Genomic DNA, 17,179 nt, shown 5'->3' with positions numbered 1-17,179 from the left:
CACATATGGTGTCCAGAGCACAGCTGGGGGCAGAGGGGGGTCTATAGCAGGCGGCAACGGTGAGAGACTTGTTTTTAGAGAGGTGGATTTTTAAAAGTAGAAGTTCAAATTGTTTGGGTACAGACCTGGATAGTAGGACAGAACTCTGCAGGCTATCTTTGCAGTAGATTGCAACACCGCCCGCTTTGGCAGTTCTATCTTGTCTGAAAATGTTGTAGTTTGGAATTAAAATGTCTGAATTTTTGGTGGTCTTCCTAAGCCAGGATTCAGACACAGCTAGAACATCCGGGTTGGCAGAGTGTGCTAAAGCAGTGAATAGAACAAACTTAGGGAGGAGGCTTCTAATGTTAACATGCATGAAACCAAGGCTATTACGGTTACAGAAGTTGTCGAAAGAGAGCGCCTGGGGAATAGGAGTGGAGCTAGGCACTGCAGGGCCTGGATTCACCTCTACATCGCCAGAGGAACATAGGAGGAGTAGAATAAGGGTGCGGCTAAAAGCAATAAGAATTGGTCGTCTAGAACGTCTGGAACAGAGAGTAAAAGGAGGTTTCTGGGGTTTCTGTGGAGAGGTTGGAGTCTGTTTGATTGAGTGTGTGGACAGGTGTCTTTTATACAGGTAACAAGTTCAAACAGGTGCAGTTAATACAGGTAATGAGTGGAGATTAGGAGGGCTTCTTAAAGAAAAACTAACAGGTCTGTGAGAGCCGGAATTCTTACTGGTTGGTAGGTGATCAAATACTTATGTCATGCAATAAAATGCAAATGAATTACTTAAAAATCATACAATGTGATTTTCTGGATTTTTGTTTTAGATTCTGTCTCTCACAGTTGAAGTATACCTATGATAAAAAATTACAGACCTCTACATGCTTTGTAAGTAGGAAAACCTGCAAAATCGGCAGTGTATCAAATACTTGTTCTCCCCACTGTATACACTGTGTGCACAAAACATTAGGAACACCTGAACTCTACCTACAGTACATGTACATATTACCTCAATTACCTCGACTAACTGGTGCCCGCGCACATTGACTCTGTACTGGTACCCCCTGTATATAGCCTCGCTATTGTTATTTTACTGCTGCTCTTTAATTATTTGTGACTTTTATTTGTAATTTTTTACTTATCTATTTTTTACTTAACACTTATTTTTTCTTAACTGAATTGTTGGTTAAGGGCTTGTAAGTAAGCATTTCACTGTAAGGTTTCACTGTAAGGAATACCAAGAGTGTGCAAAGCTGTCATCAAGGCAAAGGGTGGCTACTTAAAATATATTTTGATTTGTTTAACACTTTTTGATTACTACATGATTCCATCAGTGTTCATAATTTTGATGTCTTCACCATTATTCTACAATGTAGAAAGTAGTAAAAATAAAGAAAAACCCTTGAACGAGTAGGTGTGTCCAAACTTTTGAATGGTACTGTAAGTATTCAGACCCTTTACTCAGACCCTTTATATAAAATTGATTTAGGGCACAATGCCCCGAAACGTGCAAAAAGGTGCATAAAGTAAAAATGCAAGACCAACGTTTCGGTTTTTAACTCAAAGGATATAACTATACAGTAGAATACATATTATAAACTGGGTGGTTCGAGCCCTGAATGCTGATTGGCTGACAGCTGTGGTATATCAGACCGTATACCATGGGTATGACAAAACATTTATTTTTACTGTTCTAGTTATGTTGGTAACCAGTTTATAATAGCAATAAGGCCCTTCAGGGGTTTGTGATATATGGCCAATATACCACGGCTAAGGGCTGCGTCCAGGCACTCCACGTTGCGTCGTGCATAAGATCAGCCCTTAGTCGTGGTATATTGGCCATATATCACACCTCCTTGGGCCTTATTGCTTAAATATAACATTTATTCTGTGTACATTTCTGCCTTGTATTCTACTGTGTATTTACATGCTTTGCATTTATCTAGTCTTGATTATGTGATGTAATCAACTCATTTACATTTTCTTTATAGCCAGATTTGTGTGCTTTCATTTGTCTTGTCCCTTTTCCTTGATGTACATTTTCATATAAAAAAATATGTAAATGATATACATGATATACATTTGTTTTTTGTTTGACGTTTCCAACAGTGAGTGTATTTATTCTTTTCATGGTCCTACTTTTGCAAACCTACGCCCCTGTGATTGACTACGCTTTGCATTTAAAACAGCGCAGACAACCTCTCTTTGTTCCTGTAAGTCCCTCTTCATGTCTCTGCCTATTTGTGGCTCATGAAATACTGTGTCTTAGTGTACCAGGATATATTAGGTAGCCATATTCCATGCCTGCATTGTGTCTGTTCAATGTATTAAGCACTGCAGCTTACTGTCGTGGTGAAGCTAAAGCTAAAGCCACCGTCAGTAGCAACCAGGGCACCACTTGTTGTCCGATTTTGGAAGACATTGTTGACTGAGTTGATGAAGCTGGATTTTCCTGCACCGACTGGTCCATATAGCAGGCATCTGAGCTGACCCACGTCAGGATCACTCAGTTTAAAGCTCCTCAGTTCATCCACCATGTGGTCTCTCTTTACTTTACTGTCAGAGACAATGAAGAGCACCTGTTACTTCTTGTTTTGTTTACCTGGCCATTGTTTCCAAATGCTAACCTTTTAGCATCTTTGGCACAGATTCATTGCAAATCAACGGTACTGATATTAGCATGTTTTTGCATAATTCATGTCCTAATCATCCTAAAGTTTTTCAAATTGATTGTGTAGCTCAATTAAGTTACTTATAGGCGATTTGGACATGAAGCGTGGAAAATGCTAATTTCAGTACCATTGACTTGCAATTGACTTGTGCCACAAATGGCTAAACATGTATCATTTTGAAACAGTGGCCATAGACTGCTTATAATTATGTTCATGGGAAATGTTATCAAGATAACACTAGGACTAATTTAAGATGGTGGGAAAACTGATATCAGCATTTTAGTATAGCACACCATTCACACAACACAACCCTTGATAGTGATTGTAATTGTAACCTAAATGTTTGTTTTACTTTCTCCTTCATCCTCCATATTGGTCAGTCAGTACAGTACTTACCTCCAACATGTTTTCCTCCATTGTTGGTCAAATTCTGTGTGACATACATGGAACACATTTTGATTAAATTAGTTAATTGTTTTCCACATTCCAACACCCCCCCCCCCCATCTCTTACTTTCAAAATAATTTGAAGATTGAGTACAATGACACATAATTAATGAGAGTAGACTACAGTCAATGATACAGGTTATGTACTATATATGTAATGCCTTGGGGCTGTGGTCAATGCATGCGCTAAAACGGTGTATGCAGGTTCCCAGAACAAGTAAATTGAATTGGGACCGATGCACTGTGCTTGAACAGAATTTGCACTCACACCTGATATTAACTATCAGGGGTGGACTGTATTTTACAGATATGTCATCTCTCTTACCCTTTGATGGGGGTGGTGTCTTTGATTCAGCTTTTCTGAGAGGGAATGTAACAGGGTTGGGGTCAATTCCAAATTCATTAGAAATTCCAATTGAATTAACTCATGAAGTGGAGAATTTATATTGAATTAAATTTGAATTTCAACAATCTTTCAAGTTATTGAATTGGAATTAGACTGCACGGATTTATTGGAATTTCGTCGGAATTGTAAAACATTTAATCTGTGGAATTGAATTCAATTGGAATTCAGTATTTTCACATTTAAGGTAAAGCAATGTATCAAACATTGACTGTAGAATTGGTATTTCTATCGTTCCAGTATAGGTAGGCTGTCTGAACAGTTACATGATCAGTCTGAAAGCCTGAGGGAATTTAATTTGTGGAATTGTTGTGACCTAATATTGAATTGGGAATTGAATTCTTGGAATTTACCTAACATTGGAATTGAGAGGAAATTAGTTCTCTGAATTCAAAGACTGACCTGGAATTTTAATTGAATTAAATCGAATTTATAGATTATTAAATTATTTCTAATTGAATTTGTGGAATTAGAGGCCCAGTGCAGTCAAAAATGTGATTCCTGTGTTTTATATATACGTCCACACTATGAGGTTGGAATAATACTGTGAAATTGGGAAAATGATGATAATGTCCTTTTAGTGTAAGAGCTGTTTGAAAAGACCGCTTTCAATTTAAGCCTGTTTTGGTGGGATGGATTGTTGGCCTCCCTGGTGACATCCCCAGGCGGTAAATTAGTTAGTAGACCAATAAGAAAGAGCGTTCCAAACCTCTGTTACCTCTCTGCCAATAACAGATAGATTTCACCTCCCCACTCAGACCACTCCGACAGTCCTATCCACATTTTTGCTTGAGAAATTGCTCTTTGCTAAGAAGCTGTGTTTGTTCTCAATTAAAATGGTTAAAAACTATCACAGAAAGGTACTTAATTGTTAGCCAGAAATGATTTGACTGTGAGATAAAAACGGCTGCATTGGACCTTTTAACTCAACCCTGGAACATAAAAATACTATTTGGGTTGAATAGTATGTCATGTCTGCACTGCAGCTATTAGGGCTGGGTGGATACCAGTATTACAATATTTTTTCCATGGCAAAAATGAAAATACGAAGCAGACCAAACTCTTTGGTTCTTTAAATACCTGCTGTATGTAAGATATTGTGTGCTATACCTTGAAAAATAAATACATGTGACTCTGGATGGCAACATAATGATGTTTGTTTCCAACATTAGGGCTGTTTTCCTAAAGAAGTTTATTCCACTTTACGTTTTGTTTCCTTGCCACGTTACTAATGAATATTGTGATATTGGTATCGTCATGGCCCTAGTGGCTACACTACATGGCCAGATGTCTGTGGGCATCCCTTCAAATTAGTGGATTCAGCCATACCTGTTGGTGACAGGTGTATAAAATTGAGCACACAGCCATGCAATCTCCATAAGTAAAACATTGGCAGTAGAATGGCCAATACTGAAGAGATCAGTGACTTTCAACGTGGCACCATCATAGGGTTCCTCTTTTCCAACAAGTCAGTTCGTAACATATCTGCACTGCTAGAGCTGCCCTGGGAAACTGTAAGTGCTGTTATTGGGAAGTGGAAATGTCTAGGAGCAACAACGACTCTGCGCAAAGTGGTAGGCCACACAAGTTGACAGAACGGGACCACGAGTGCTGAAGCGTGTAAAAATCATCTGTCCTCGGTTGCACTCACTACCGAGTTCCAAACGGCCTCTGGAAGCAACATCAGCACAAAAACTGTTCGTCGGGACCTTCATGAAATGGTTTTCCATGGCTGAGCAGCCACGCACAAGCCTAAGATCACCATGTGCAATGCCAAGCGTCGGCTGGAGCAGTGGAAACACGTTCTCTGGAGTGATCAATCACGCATCACCATCTTCAGTCCGAAGGACGAATCTGGGTTTGGCGGATGCTAGGAAAACGCTAATGCATAGTGCCAACTCTAAAGTTTGGTGTCTGGGGCTGTTTCATGGTTTGAGCTAAGCCCCTTGGTTCTTGTGAAGGGAAATCTTAACGCTACAGCATAAAATGACATTTTAGACGATTCTGTGCTTCCAGCTTTGTGGCAACAGTTTGAGGAAGGCCCTTTCCTGTTTTAGCATGATAATGCCCCCATGCACAAAGCGAGGTCCATACAGAAATGGGTTATCGAGATCGGTGTAGAAGAACTTGACTTGCCTGCAGAAAGCCCTGACCTCAACCACATCAACACCTTTGGGATGAATGTGAACGCCAACTGCAAGCCAGGCCTAATCGCCCAACATCAGTGCCCGACCTCTCTAATGCTCTTGTAGCTGAATGGAAGCAAGTCCCCGCAGTCATGCTCCAACATTTTGTGGAAAACCTTCCCTGAAGAGTGGAGACTGTTATAACAGCAAAGGGGTACGCCATATTAATGCCCACGATTTTGGAATTAAATGTTTGACGAGTAGGTGTCCATATACTTTGCAGACTGCTAAGCAAAGTATATGGACTGCTAAGCGCCACATACAAACAGATATATGGTCTGGATGTGCTGGGAGCCTCCTTGTTGCTGTCAACTCAAGGATCAGAAACTGTTGCAAATGATGTTAAATGCAGTAATACAATCAGTACATGTACAACATATGTGGAGCTGTCCTTTAACTGCACTCAAAATGATGTCTGTTTTTTTACTCTTTTTGCAGATCTACAATGAGAAAAGAAGGCAGTTCAGCCTGGTAAAGAATTCTCCTTATGAGATGGTGGAGAAGGTAGCATCAGACATCGAGAAGCTACTGGCCAAGAAACGCAAAGCACTTGATGTAAGTCAGCAATTTGACTTCTATTTATTTCACAAATAAACATAACATTTAGTGGCAGTTTGACAGACAGATTTAGCTCGGCCCTGGGCTAAAAAGCAAGTTCAATCTCCATTGAAAATGCTTCTTAATCCAAGATTCCCTACTGGAAATTTCACACGAAATGAACACATTTCATATGCAATATATTCGTATTGGGAACGCAATGACTTGATAACCTGTTTCCAATACATTTTTAATCTATACTGAACAAAAATATAAATGCATCAATTTCAAAGATTTTACTGAGAAACAGTTCTTAAGGAAATCAGTCACTTGAAATAAATTAGGCACTAATCTATGGATTTTACATGACTGGGCAGGGTTGCACCCACTTGAGCCAGGCCCACCCACTGGGGAGCCAGGCCCAGCCAATCAAAATTAGTTTTTCCACACAAAAGTGCTTTGTTAGACAGAAATACTCCTCAGTTTCATCAGCTGTCCGGGTGGCTGGTCTCAGACTCAGACGATCCCGCAGGTGAGGAAACCGGATGTGGAGGTCCTGGGCTGGTATGGTTACACCTGGTCGGCCTCACACCTGGTTGTGAGGCCGGTTGGTTGTACTGCCAAATTCTCTAAAATGACGTTGGAGGCGACTTATGGTAGAGAAATGAACATTCAATTCTCTGGCAACAGCTCTGGTGGTGGATATTCCTGCAGTCAGCATGCCAATTGCACGCAACAAAATGCCACTAAAATGGGAAGTTTGTCACACAACACAATGCCATATATGGCATTTTGTTGTCCCCAGCACAAGGTGCACCTGTGTCATGATCATGCTGTTTAATCAGCTTTTTGACATGCCGCACCTGTCAGGTGGATGGATTATCTTGGCAAAGGACAAATGCTCACTAACAGGAATGTAAACAAATTTGTGCACAAAATTTGAGAGAAAAGCTTTTTGTGCATATGGAACATTTCTGTGATCTTTTATTTCAGCTCATGAAACATGGGACCAACACTTTACATGTTGCATTTATATTTTTGTTCAGTATATTTAGGGAAAAAAATGCGCCCGAAACCAGCTGGTGTTTGTGAATGCAAAGACAGGTGGAATGCATTTTTAACCAGTTACAATTCAATTTGTGTTACAGTAAACATTTGTTATTGTATAATTAATTTATAGTTTTAATATATGTCCAGGAAACTGCCCCATAATGTAGAAGATGTATAGGAACAATAGAAACCAAAGTTACATTTCCTTTTTGCACAAATTATAGACAGCTTCTACAAACATTGCAGTATAGCAGTTTAGATTTTTCCTTTTGCAATGTGAAAATTGTAATGCATTTCAATCAGGTCCTTTACCAATTTTTCCTATCAGCAGAATAACTTGTTTATAAAAGATACAATTAAATATGTATAAAACAAATGTGAATAGACCTACCTTGCTGGTACTAGTTCCTCCTGAGGCTGAGATTCTGATATAGTTGTGAAAAAAAGGATTGCCACAGCACCTATTTATACCTGCACAATAGAAAGTGAAATTCAGGTGAGGAGGGCTGTCTAGCTCTCCTATTGCTATACCCATTTCTTGTAAATGGAGCCATTATAGTAATAGAGGGACCATAGTTTTTCAATATAACTTTCACTTTTTTTCTACAGGTAAGATTATCAGGTGGTTATGTGGTTTACACAGAAAGACGAACACTCAGCTCTTATAGTCTTCTAAACCCATTACATTTCTATGAAGTCAGACCATTTAGGCTACTTTAGAAATGGGCTTATGAGGTGAAATAGACCCAGAACCGCCCATGTCCTCTGTCCTCCGCGAGCGCTGAGATTAAATAGAGCTAGCAACCAGCATAGCGACAGACGCTTTGGTTCATTACGTAGGCAGGTCAGGATTTGACCGTTTCTAGCAAAGGCCCTAGCAATAGACGCTAACAGCTAATTGAATCCCGTTGTGTACCAGGGATGGACACTTTTGGCAGTGGACATAAATAAATAATGTGAATATCATTTTTTAAATATCCCTCCCATTCAACTAGGCCTATTCAATATAAAGGGCAGGACCTTTGTTTTCTCTGTTCTCTAACCTGAACTTTTGAACTTGCAGAGGCTGGCCAGTGAAGCAGAACGTGTCCAGCGAGACCATCCCTGGCACGACAGCGTCAAGGTAACACTACTGTAACACACTCTACCAGCAGACTGTCTGCATTTGTAATGTATAAGAGATTCAGCAGGGGGTCATGATACTAAGCACATCCCCTATTGATGTAATGATTAGATCAACAGTAAATGTTCACACAAACATCATCATGTACTCCTCAAAGTCATCAATGACCTCCTCACCACTGCTGGTACTTGTGCCCTAAACATCTTAATTCACCTTGACCTTACATAACCTTTCAGACCCTTTGCTATGATTTTCGAAATTGAGCACAGGTGCATCCTTTTTCCATTGATAATACTTTCTTTCTACAACTTGATTGGAGTCCACCTGTGGTAAATTCAATTGATTGGACATGATTTGGAAAGGCATACACCTATCTATATAAGGTCTCACAGTTGACAAGTACATATCAGAGCAAAAACCAAGCCATGAGGTGGAAGGAATTGCCAGTAGAGCTCCGAGACAGGATTGTGTCGCAGCACAGATCTAGGGAAGGGTACCAAAACATTTATGCAGCATTCCAGGTCCCCAAGAACACAGTGGCCTTCATCATTCTTAAATGGAAGAAGTTTGGAACCACCAAGACTCTTCCTAGAGCTGGCCGCCGGGCCAAACTGAGCAATTGGGGAAGAAGGGCCTTGGTCAGGGAGGTGACCAAGAACCCGAGGTCTTAATGGTAGAGTGGTCAGACGGAAGCCACTCTTCAGTAAAAGGCACATGACAGCCTGCTTGAAGTTTGCCAAAAGGCACCTAAAGACTCTCAGACCATGAGGAACAAGATTCTCTGGTCTGATGAAACCAAGATTAAACTCTTTGGCCTGAATACCAAGCATCACGTCTGGAGGAAACCTGGCACCGTCCCTACGGTGAAGCATGGTGGTGGCAGCATAATGTCTTTTGGGTGTTTTTCAAAGATGAACAGAGCAAAGTACAGAGAGATCCTTGATGAAAACCTGCTCCAGAGCGCTCAGGATCTCAGACTGGGGTGAAGATTCACCTTCCAACAGGACAACCACCCTAAGCACATAGCCAAGACATTGCAGGAATGACTTCGGGACAAGTCTCTAACTGTCCTTGAGTAGCCCAGCCAGAAACCTGACTTGAACCCGATCAAACATCTCTGGAGAGATCTGAAAATAGCTGTGCAGCAACGCTCCCCATCAAACCTGACAGAGTTTGAGAGGATTGGGAGAAACTCCCCAATTTCAGGTGTGCCAAGCTTGTAGCGTCACACCCAAGAAGACTAGAGGCTGTAATCGCTGCCAAAGGTCCTTCAACAAAGGGTCTGAATACTTATTTAAATTTGAAATTTCAGTTTTAAATTTGCTTTACATTTGCAAAAATTTCTAAAAACTGTTTTTGCTTTGTCATTATGGGGTATTGTGTGTAGATTGATGAAGGTAAAAAATATTGAATACATTTTAGAAAAAGGCTGTAACGTAACAAAATGTGGAAAAAGGGGTGGAAAAAGGGGTCTGAATAATTTCCAAATGCACTGTATATTTGCAACTGCTCGACTAAAAAAAATCTAAATGGGGTCAGCCCTAAAGTCAACACACCTCAACACACCTATACAGTGGGGCAAAAAAGTTTTGTGCAAGTTCTCCCACTTAAAAAGATGAGAGAGGCCTGTAATTTTCATCATAGGTACACTTCAACTATGACAGACAAAATGAGAGAAAGAAAATCCAGAAAATCACATTGTAGGATTTTTAATGAATTTATTTGCAAATTATGGTGGAAAAGGCCAGAGAGGCCAATGGTCACTTTAAAACAGTTAGAGTGTAATGGCTGTGATTGGAGAAAACAACATTGTACTTACTCTACAATACTAACCAAATTGACAGAGTGAAAAGAAGGAAGCCTGTACAGAATACAAATATTACAAAACATGAATCCTGTTGCCAACAAGGCACCAAAGTAATACTGCAAAGAAATTGGCTAAGCTATACTGAAATGCCACTTTCCTCAAATAACCTGTTTTGCTGCTAAGCAAAAATGGTAGGCATAAAGGCAAAAGAGCTTGCCTATGCAGAGTAAGATGATGGCAAGGTTTTGCAAATCAGCCTCAACCACCTGAAAAGTGATTAATTCGATTTTTCTTCAGAGTGGGATAATTTGTAGAATCAAATGTCACATGAACATATTCAAACCCACAGGATTTGGGAAACATAGATTTGGGGTGGCTAACCGTCTTGGAGAGCTACCTGTAGTCAGGATTTTCTACGGTCCTATTTTAAAGGGATAGTTAATGTTTGTTTCTTGTGGACAAGGAGAGACTGCAGTCCATCCTATAGCTAGCCACTGCCACCAACTGTTAATATGAGCATAAAATAAAAATGTAATGCAATGTTCCCACGTTAGAATACTCTAAATTCCATGCCCAAATAATATCAAAGTATCTTCCAACCAAGTGGTAAAATGTTGTGTGTATTCAACTTCAAAAAGAATCCTGAATACATCCGACTGGTATGCACTGATATGACATTTTTGGCCAATACCGATATTTTCCTTGCCAAAGAAAACCCAATACCAATAACAGATATTAAACATTTTAGTGGCCTTTTAAGCATTCTAGTACAGTTAAATAGTTGAAACACATAAACTGACTAAAAGTTATTTTGTTGGCATTTACTTATGTCCCCAATAGCAGTAAAACATAATCATAACCTATTTATTTAACTTACTTGCTGTGCTGTTTCATTGTTCATTTGTTGTCATTTCATTCTCAACCAGGATTTTATCATACATGTCAAGCAGTAAAGTTTCAGCTCTGTCTGTCAATGGCCTCTTCTGTCGTGGGTCCTCCTCCTCAGTGCGCACTGTCACTGTGTCCGTTTCCGTCTTGTCCAGCTGTGTCTGTAACATTTCACGTAAACCCTGTTTCTTGTCTGCATCGAAGTAGCGGTCCTTGTACCTAGCATCGAGCATGGTGGCGACACAGTAAAGAGGCTTAGAGAGAATGCCACCAAATCGCTTGTTCACAGCCTCTAGTAGAATAGTTTTTCAAGTTTTAACCCCACGGCCTGTTGGCAGTTTTGTTGAGCAGGTGTTTAAATTACATGACAGAGGGTTTCACGTCTGCTGCAGACGCAGTTGATGAGATTATTTCTCGAGTCAGTTGTTCGAATGGAGCTAGGAGTGTGTTCATGTTTTCAATGAGAGTCCACTGGTTTGTACTGATTGTTGCACGCCAAGCACTCGTTTTTTTTCCAGCAGGCTCTCCATTATGTAAAGCTGCTCCTGTATTGCTTGCAGGTGGTTGTATGCTAGCTGCGAGTGTTTAAAATGACCCACTATATTCCTACTTGTTGCCAATGTCAGATTTGCTGCGTTGGGACAACACACCTTTGTTCACAGTCAGTTGCAGCGTGTGTGCCATGCATGGCAAACTGGCGACTCCGCATTCTTCCAAAGCCACCTTTATTGTCGACAAGGAGCCCCGCCGATCCATCACGACTGGACTGCCGACGTGATCGCCCAATGTGGTCTCAACAGGCTATTCTGTTACGATATCGCCGCAGAACCATCTAATAGCCCCGGCCCGCTAGCTTTTCTGAACACTGTGTCCCCTGCTTCCCCGTAGTAGTGACTACCGAACAGCACCCTGACTTACCTATTGCTGCTCTTTTGACCCTATGATCAATCGGCTACATAGCTGATGCCCCCTGGACTGTTTCAATAACACGGCACCTCATTTTGTTTACCTGTCGGCCCCAACCTCAAACTCAGGTCCTGCATGTACCTAACTGACACGCTCTGCCCATTCATTGCCATTTACCCATTGTTGTCTTAGCTCTCCTGATCAACACCTGTGATTGCTTTATGCCTCTGTCTAATGTCAATATGCCTTGTCTACTGCTGTCTTGGCTAGTTTTTGTTTTATTTCACTGTAGAGCACTCAGCCCCTCTCAAAATACCTTAGATAGCTCTTTCGTCCCACCCCACACACATGCGGAGACCTCAACTACGTTAATTGATGCCTCCAAAGATGAAACCTCTCTCATCATTACGCAACGCATAGGTTTACCTCCACTGTACTCACATCCTACCATACCCTTGTACAGTGGGGAGAACAAGTATTTGATACACTGCCGATTTTGCAGGTTTTCCTACTTACAAAGCATGTAGAGGTCTGTAATTTTTATCATAGGTACACTTCAACTGTGAGAGACAGAATCTAAAACAAAAATGCAGAAAATCACATTGTATGAATTTTAAGTAATTCATTTGCATTTATTGCATGACATAAGTATTTGATCACCTACCAACCAGTAAGAATTCCGGCTCTCAAAGACCTGTTAGTTTTTCTTTAAGAAGCCCTCCTGTTCTCCACTCATTACCTGTATTAACTGCACCTGTTTGAACTCGTTACCTGTATAAAAGACACCTGTCCACACACTCAATCAAACAGACTCCAACCTCTCCACAATGGCCAAGACCAAGGAGCTGTGTAAGGACATCAGGGATAAAATTGTAGACCTGCACAAGGCTGGGATGGGCTACAGGACAATAGGCAAGCAGCTTGGTGAGAAGGCAACAACTGTTGGCGCAATTATTAGAAAATGTAAGAAGTTCAAGATGACGGTCAATCACCCTCGGTCTGGGGCTCCATGCAAGATCTCACCTCGTGGGGCATCAATGATCATGAGGGAGGTGAGGGTTCAGCCCAGAACTACACGGCAGGACTTGATCAATGACCTGAAGAGAGCTGGGACCACAGTCTCAAAGAAAACCATTAGTAACACTACGCCGTCATGGATTAAAATCCTGCAGCGCACGCAAGGTCCCCCTGCTCAAGCCAGCGCATGTCCAGGCCCGTCTGAAGTTTACCAATGACCAAAAGTCTCACTGTTTCCGCTTGTTACAGCCCCCCCGTCAGCCCCCAGCTGTGCCCTGGACACTATACGTTAATTAATTGCCCGTCATTTATCTTCAGAGTTTGTACTGTTAGGTGACCTCAACTGGGATATTCTTGACACCCCGGCCATCCTACAATCTAAGCTAGATGCCCTCAATCTCACCCAAATTATCATGAAACCTACCAGGTACAACCCCAAATCCGTAAACATGGGCACCCTCTTAGATATCATCCTGACCAATATGCCCTCTAAACACACCTCTGCTGTCTTCAACCAGGATCTCAGCGATCACTGCCTCATTGCCTGCGTCCGTAATGGGTCTGCGGTCAAACGACCACCCCTCATCACTGTCAAACGCTCCCTAAAACATTTCAGCAATTTCTAATTGACCTGGCCCGGGCATCCTGGAAGGATATTGACCTCATTCTGTCAGTAGAGGATGCCTGGTTATTCTTTAACAGTGCTTTCCTTAAATAAACATGCCCCATTAAAAAAATGTAGAACCAGGAACAGATATAGCCCTTGGTTCTCTCCAGACCTGACTGCCCTTGACCAGCGCAAAAACATACTGTGGCGTACTGCATTAGCATCGAATAGCCCCTGCGATATGCAACTTTTCGGGGAAGTTAGGAACCAATATACACAGGCAGTTAGGAAAACAAAGGCTAGCTTTTTCAAACAGAAATTTGCAATCTGGTTTCCGAACTGGTCATGGGTGCACCGTAGCCACGCTCAAGGTCCTAAACAATATCATAACCGCCATCGATAAAAGACAATACTGTGCAGCCGTATTCATCAACCTGGCCAAGGCTTTCGACTATGCCAATCACCGCATTCTTATTGGCAGACTCAACAGCCTTGGTTTCTCAAATGACAGCCTCGCCTTTTTCACCAACTACTTCTCAGACAAAGTTCAGTGTGTCAAATCGGAGGGCCTGTTGTTCTGAATTTTTGGTGGCCTTCCTGTTCATGGGCCAAAGCCTTTGGAAAATATGTAGAATTGCAGGAAATGAGCTTTGTTTTTTTTTTTATGTAAGGAGCATAATCCATGGAAAAGTTAGCTTGCTAGGTATTTTGTAAACTAGTTTGACATGCTAGAAAGTAATTGAAACAAGTTGAGAAAAAAGTAACTTCAAGAAACGTGGTTTATTATCTTCTGAAGCAATTGAGTGTCCTGTCTTCATTATAACAGTTATATTTTGTTATATTATCTCACAGAACAAATGCGATCTCTGTGACGAGACCTTTAGTCAGTGAATTAAGCTGTCTCCATTGTAAATACTATTTTTGTCATACATGCCTTCAAAATACCGTAAACGCCCTTAAGTATTCCCTTACCTAAAGAAATATTTGAGGTGCTCTATGCAAATTATTACCTAAGGTACTGTAACCAGGCCCTGGAACTCCCTCTGACTCTGAGTCCATCACTATCCTTGTGGGGAATAAACAATTGATTCCTTAACCTTTAACCTAACCTTAACCCCAAACCCTTAACCCTGAACCTAACCCTAACCCCTAACCTTAAATCTATCCCTAATTGTAACCCTAAACCTAACCCCTAAGTCTAAAATAGCCTTTTAATGTGGTGACCGGCGAAATGTTCCCACTTGTCCGAATTTTCCTGGTTTTACTATCCTTGTGAGGACTTCTGGTCCCCACAAGGACAGTAAAACCAAGAACACCCCCACACACACAACACCTGCTGGTTCACTCATACACTGACACATCACACTCTTACCCTTCCTTGAGCTCTACCCCCCCCCTTCTCTTTGTTTCATGATTTTTCTCCCTGCTTTTTAGTTTGTCATTGTTTTCTTTGGATATCTGTTTTTTTTTTGTTTTGTTTCTACAATTGTAAAGTGACTTTGGGTCCTTGATAAGCACTTTATAAGTCCCATGTATTCTCCCTCTTCTTCTTCTCATCAGATTCCAGGCCCCTTATTAACCATGAAACTCAAAGGTTTACCACCATGTCTGTTTACCACCACTACAGCCGCTGGAGTCCAATAGTACTATTTCCTAGTAATCTACACAGATTTGCAAAGATTAGATTGCGCTCATCCCATGCCACACTGCATCATCAATCATCCATCCTTGCGCACAGTCAGTCATTATTACAGCCAGGATGTTCTGAGATCACCAGAGGCAGAGGACGGAGCTCAGGGATGGAGCACTGCTGAGGGGGGAGCACTGCTGAGTCCTACACACATTGACATTCCACTTTTCCACATGGTTTGGTCCATTAGCTCATTGAGGTAGGACAGGGCCTGTGGACTCATCCCCCATCCTCCCTCCCTCCCTCCCTCCCTCCCTCCCTCCCTCCCTCCCTCCCTCCCCCGCCACACCACCCCACCCCACCCCAGCCCTCCCAGCAGCAGTGACTCCCTCTGTGAGCCTCACCACCACTGGCTCGCTCTCTGTGTATGAACCAGCAGAGCTCACAAGTAACAACTCTTCCCATCCTTATGCACCAAAAAAAGGAGTTTGGTTGGATGATTCAGTGGGTTTTACCACACTGTTGTATTGTATGAAATACAGGGGTGTAGTTTGTGGTGTTCCTTCATGACAGCAGGACAGTTTGTTTCAGATGAGTATTTCCAATTTATTTTATACTTGTTGAGGGAGTATGGTCGTTAACTCTGGTTACCCTATTATAAGATTGTGACAAACTTAGGGTTGCCCAGGGATGGTATATTACTGGAAACTTTACAAGTTTACCAGAAGTTTGGTAACTTTCAAGTTTTTATTTCATTTTATCAGATTACATCTAGGGGCCTTTTTAGATATTCCAGATAATCACAGGTGTCTGTAATTATTTCTGGTCCTCTGTATGGCCTTATCACATGTAAAATATATAGTATAGGCCAAATAAAATAAAATGACAAAGCTGTAAAACATTATCCTAAATATAAACCATTAACTTAGTGAATACCGTTGGTGTTTGTGAGGTTTTCAGCATTAAATATCATATATATTTTTTGACATACTTTTATTTATTTTACTATCTCAATATGTCTTTGTTTTAAATGTTTTGGCGTCAAAATGGTGGCAGTTGTGAAAAAAGTCAATAGTTGGAAGAGTTGCTTGGTTCATTGAAAATAATGCCATTGATGACTAGATGCTTTTTTTTCATTAATTAGGCTATTTTCACTTGAACTATATGGTCTATCCACTAGAAACTCAAGGTCAATATGGACACATACAAAAAATGACTACTATAAATGAATACATTTTTATAAATTACCAAAGTTACCATAGATTACCATAGATTACCTGTTAATTACCAAAATTACTTACGATTCCATATCTATGATAAATTACAGTTAGCCTTGCAACTCTAGGCCAACTTGTCATCACCCATGTTATATGTCTGTTTTGTTTGGATTTTTACCAGGAGTGGAACATGACGTATTACGATTCCAAGGCAGAGCTAGACTATGTGAGTAGATAGTGAAAAGCTAATTTCTACACATCCTCTCTCATTTGTTGATAAAGCTTTTGAAATCTGTTGAAGAATGAAGTGGTAGTAATATTGTGTGTGTGTGTGTGTGCGTGTGTGTGTGTGTGTGTGTGCGTGTGTGTGTATGTATCTACGTGTGTACGTGTGTTAGCAGTACTCCCTGCAAGATGGTGATGGGGAAACAGTGAGCCCTCCACTACAGGTGGAGTTTGTGTATGACCCTAACTTCAAAAATAAGGTCAACTACTCCTTCACAGCCGTTCAGATCCCCACAGACATCTACAAAGGAGGTGAGTTTCGCATTAGTGCAATGGACAGTGAATATCTTGTTATTATGTTATTTAGCAGTCATTTGCTGCTCAGTTGAGACTATGGCCCTGTACACACTTGGGTAGTACAACTGATGTACAACACATTTGACACAATGGTTGTGAAACAACTCATATTTTGGCATA

At 41.1% G+C, this 17,179-nt stretch overlaps 1 protein-coding gene across 3 annotated transcripts in view; it reads left to right on the top strand.

Moving 5' to 3' along the window:
- The window catches only part of LOC139370785 (voltage-dependent calcium channel subunit alpha-2/delta-2-like), an 86,381-nt gene that overhangs the window by 33,754 nt on the left and 35,448 nt on the right, over positions 1–17,179 (top strand). For 2 of the 3 annotated variants that reach the window (XM_071110546.1, XM_071110548.1), the window contains 4 exons: positions 6,134–6,250; positions 8,346–8,405; positions 16,659–16,703; positions 16,876–17,014. In XM_071110546.1, the coding sequence (XP_070966647.1) occupies positions 6,134–6,250; positions 8,346–8,405; positions 16,659–16,703; positions 16,876–17,014 (361 nt within the window). The remainder of the gene's footprint in view (positions 1–6,133; positions 6,251–8,345; positions 8,406–16,658; positions 16,704–16,875; positions 17,015–17,179) is intronic. The other variant, XM_071110547.1, reaches the window with a different exon arrangement.

This window comes from Oncorhynchus clarkii, chromosome 17 (genome assembly GCF_045791955.1).
Source record: "Oncorhynchus clarkii lewisi isolate Uvic-CL-2024 chromosome 17, UVic_Ocla_1.0, whole genome shotgun sequence".
Classification (NCBI taxonomy): Eukaryota; Metazoa; Chordata; class Actinopteri; order Salmoniformes; family Salmonidae; genus Oncorhynchus; species Oncorhynchus clarkii.
Note: the sequence above shows the minus strand (reverse complement) of the source record. Positions and strands in the feature narration are given on the sequence as shown.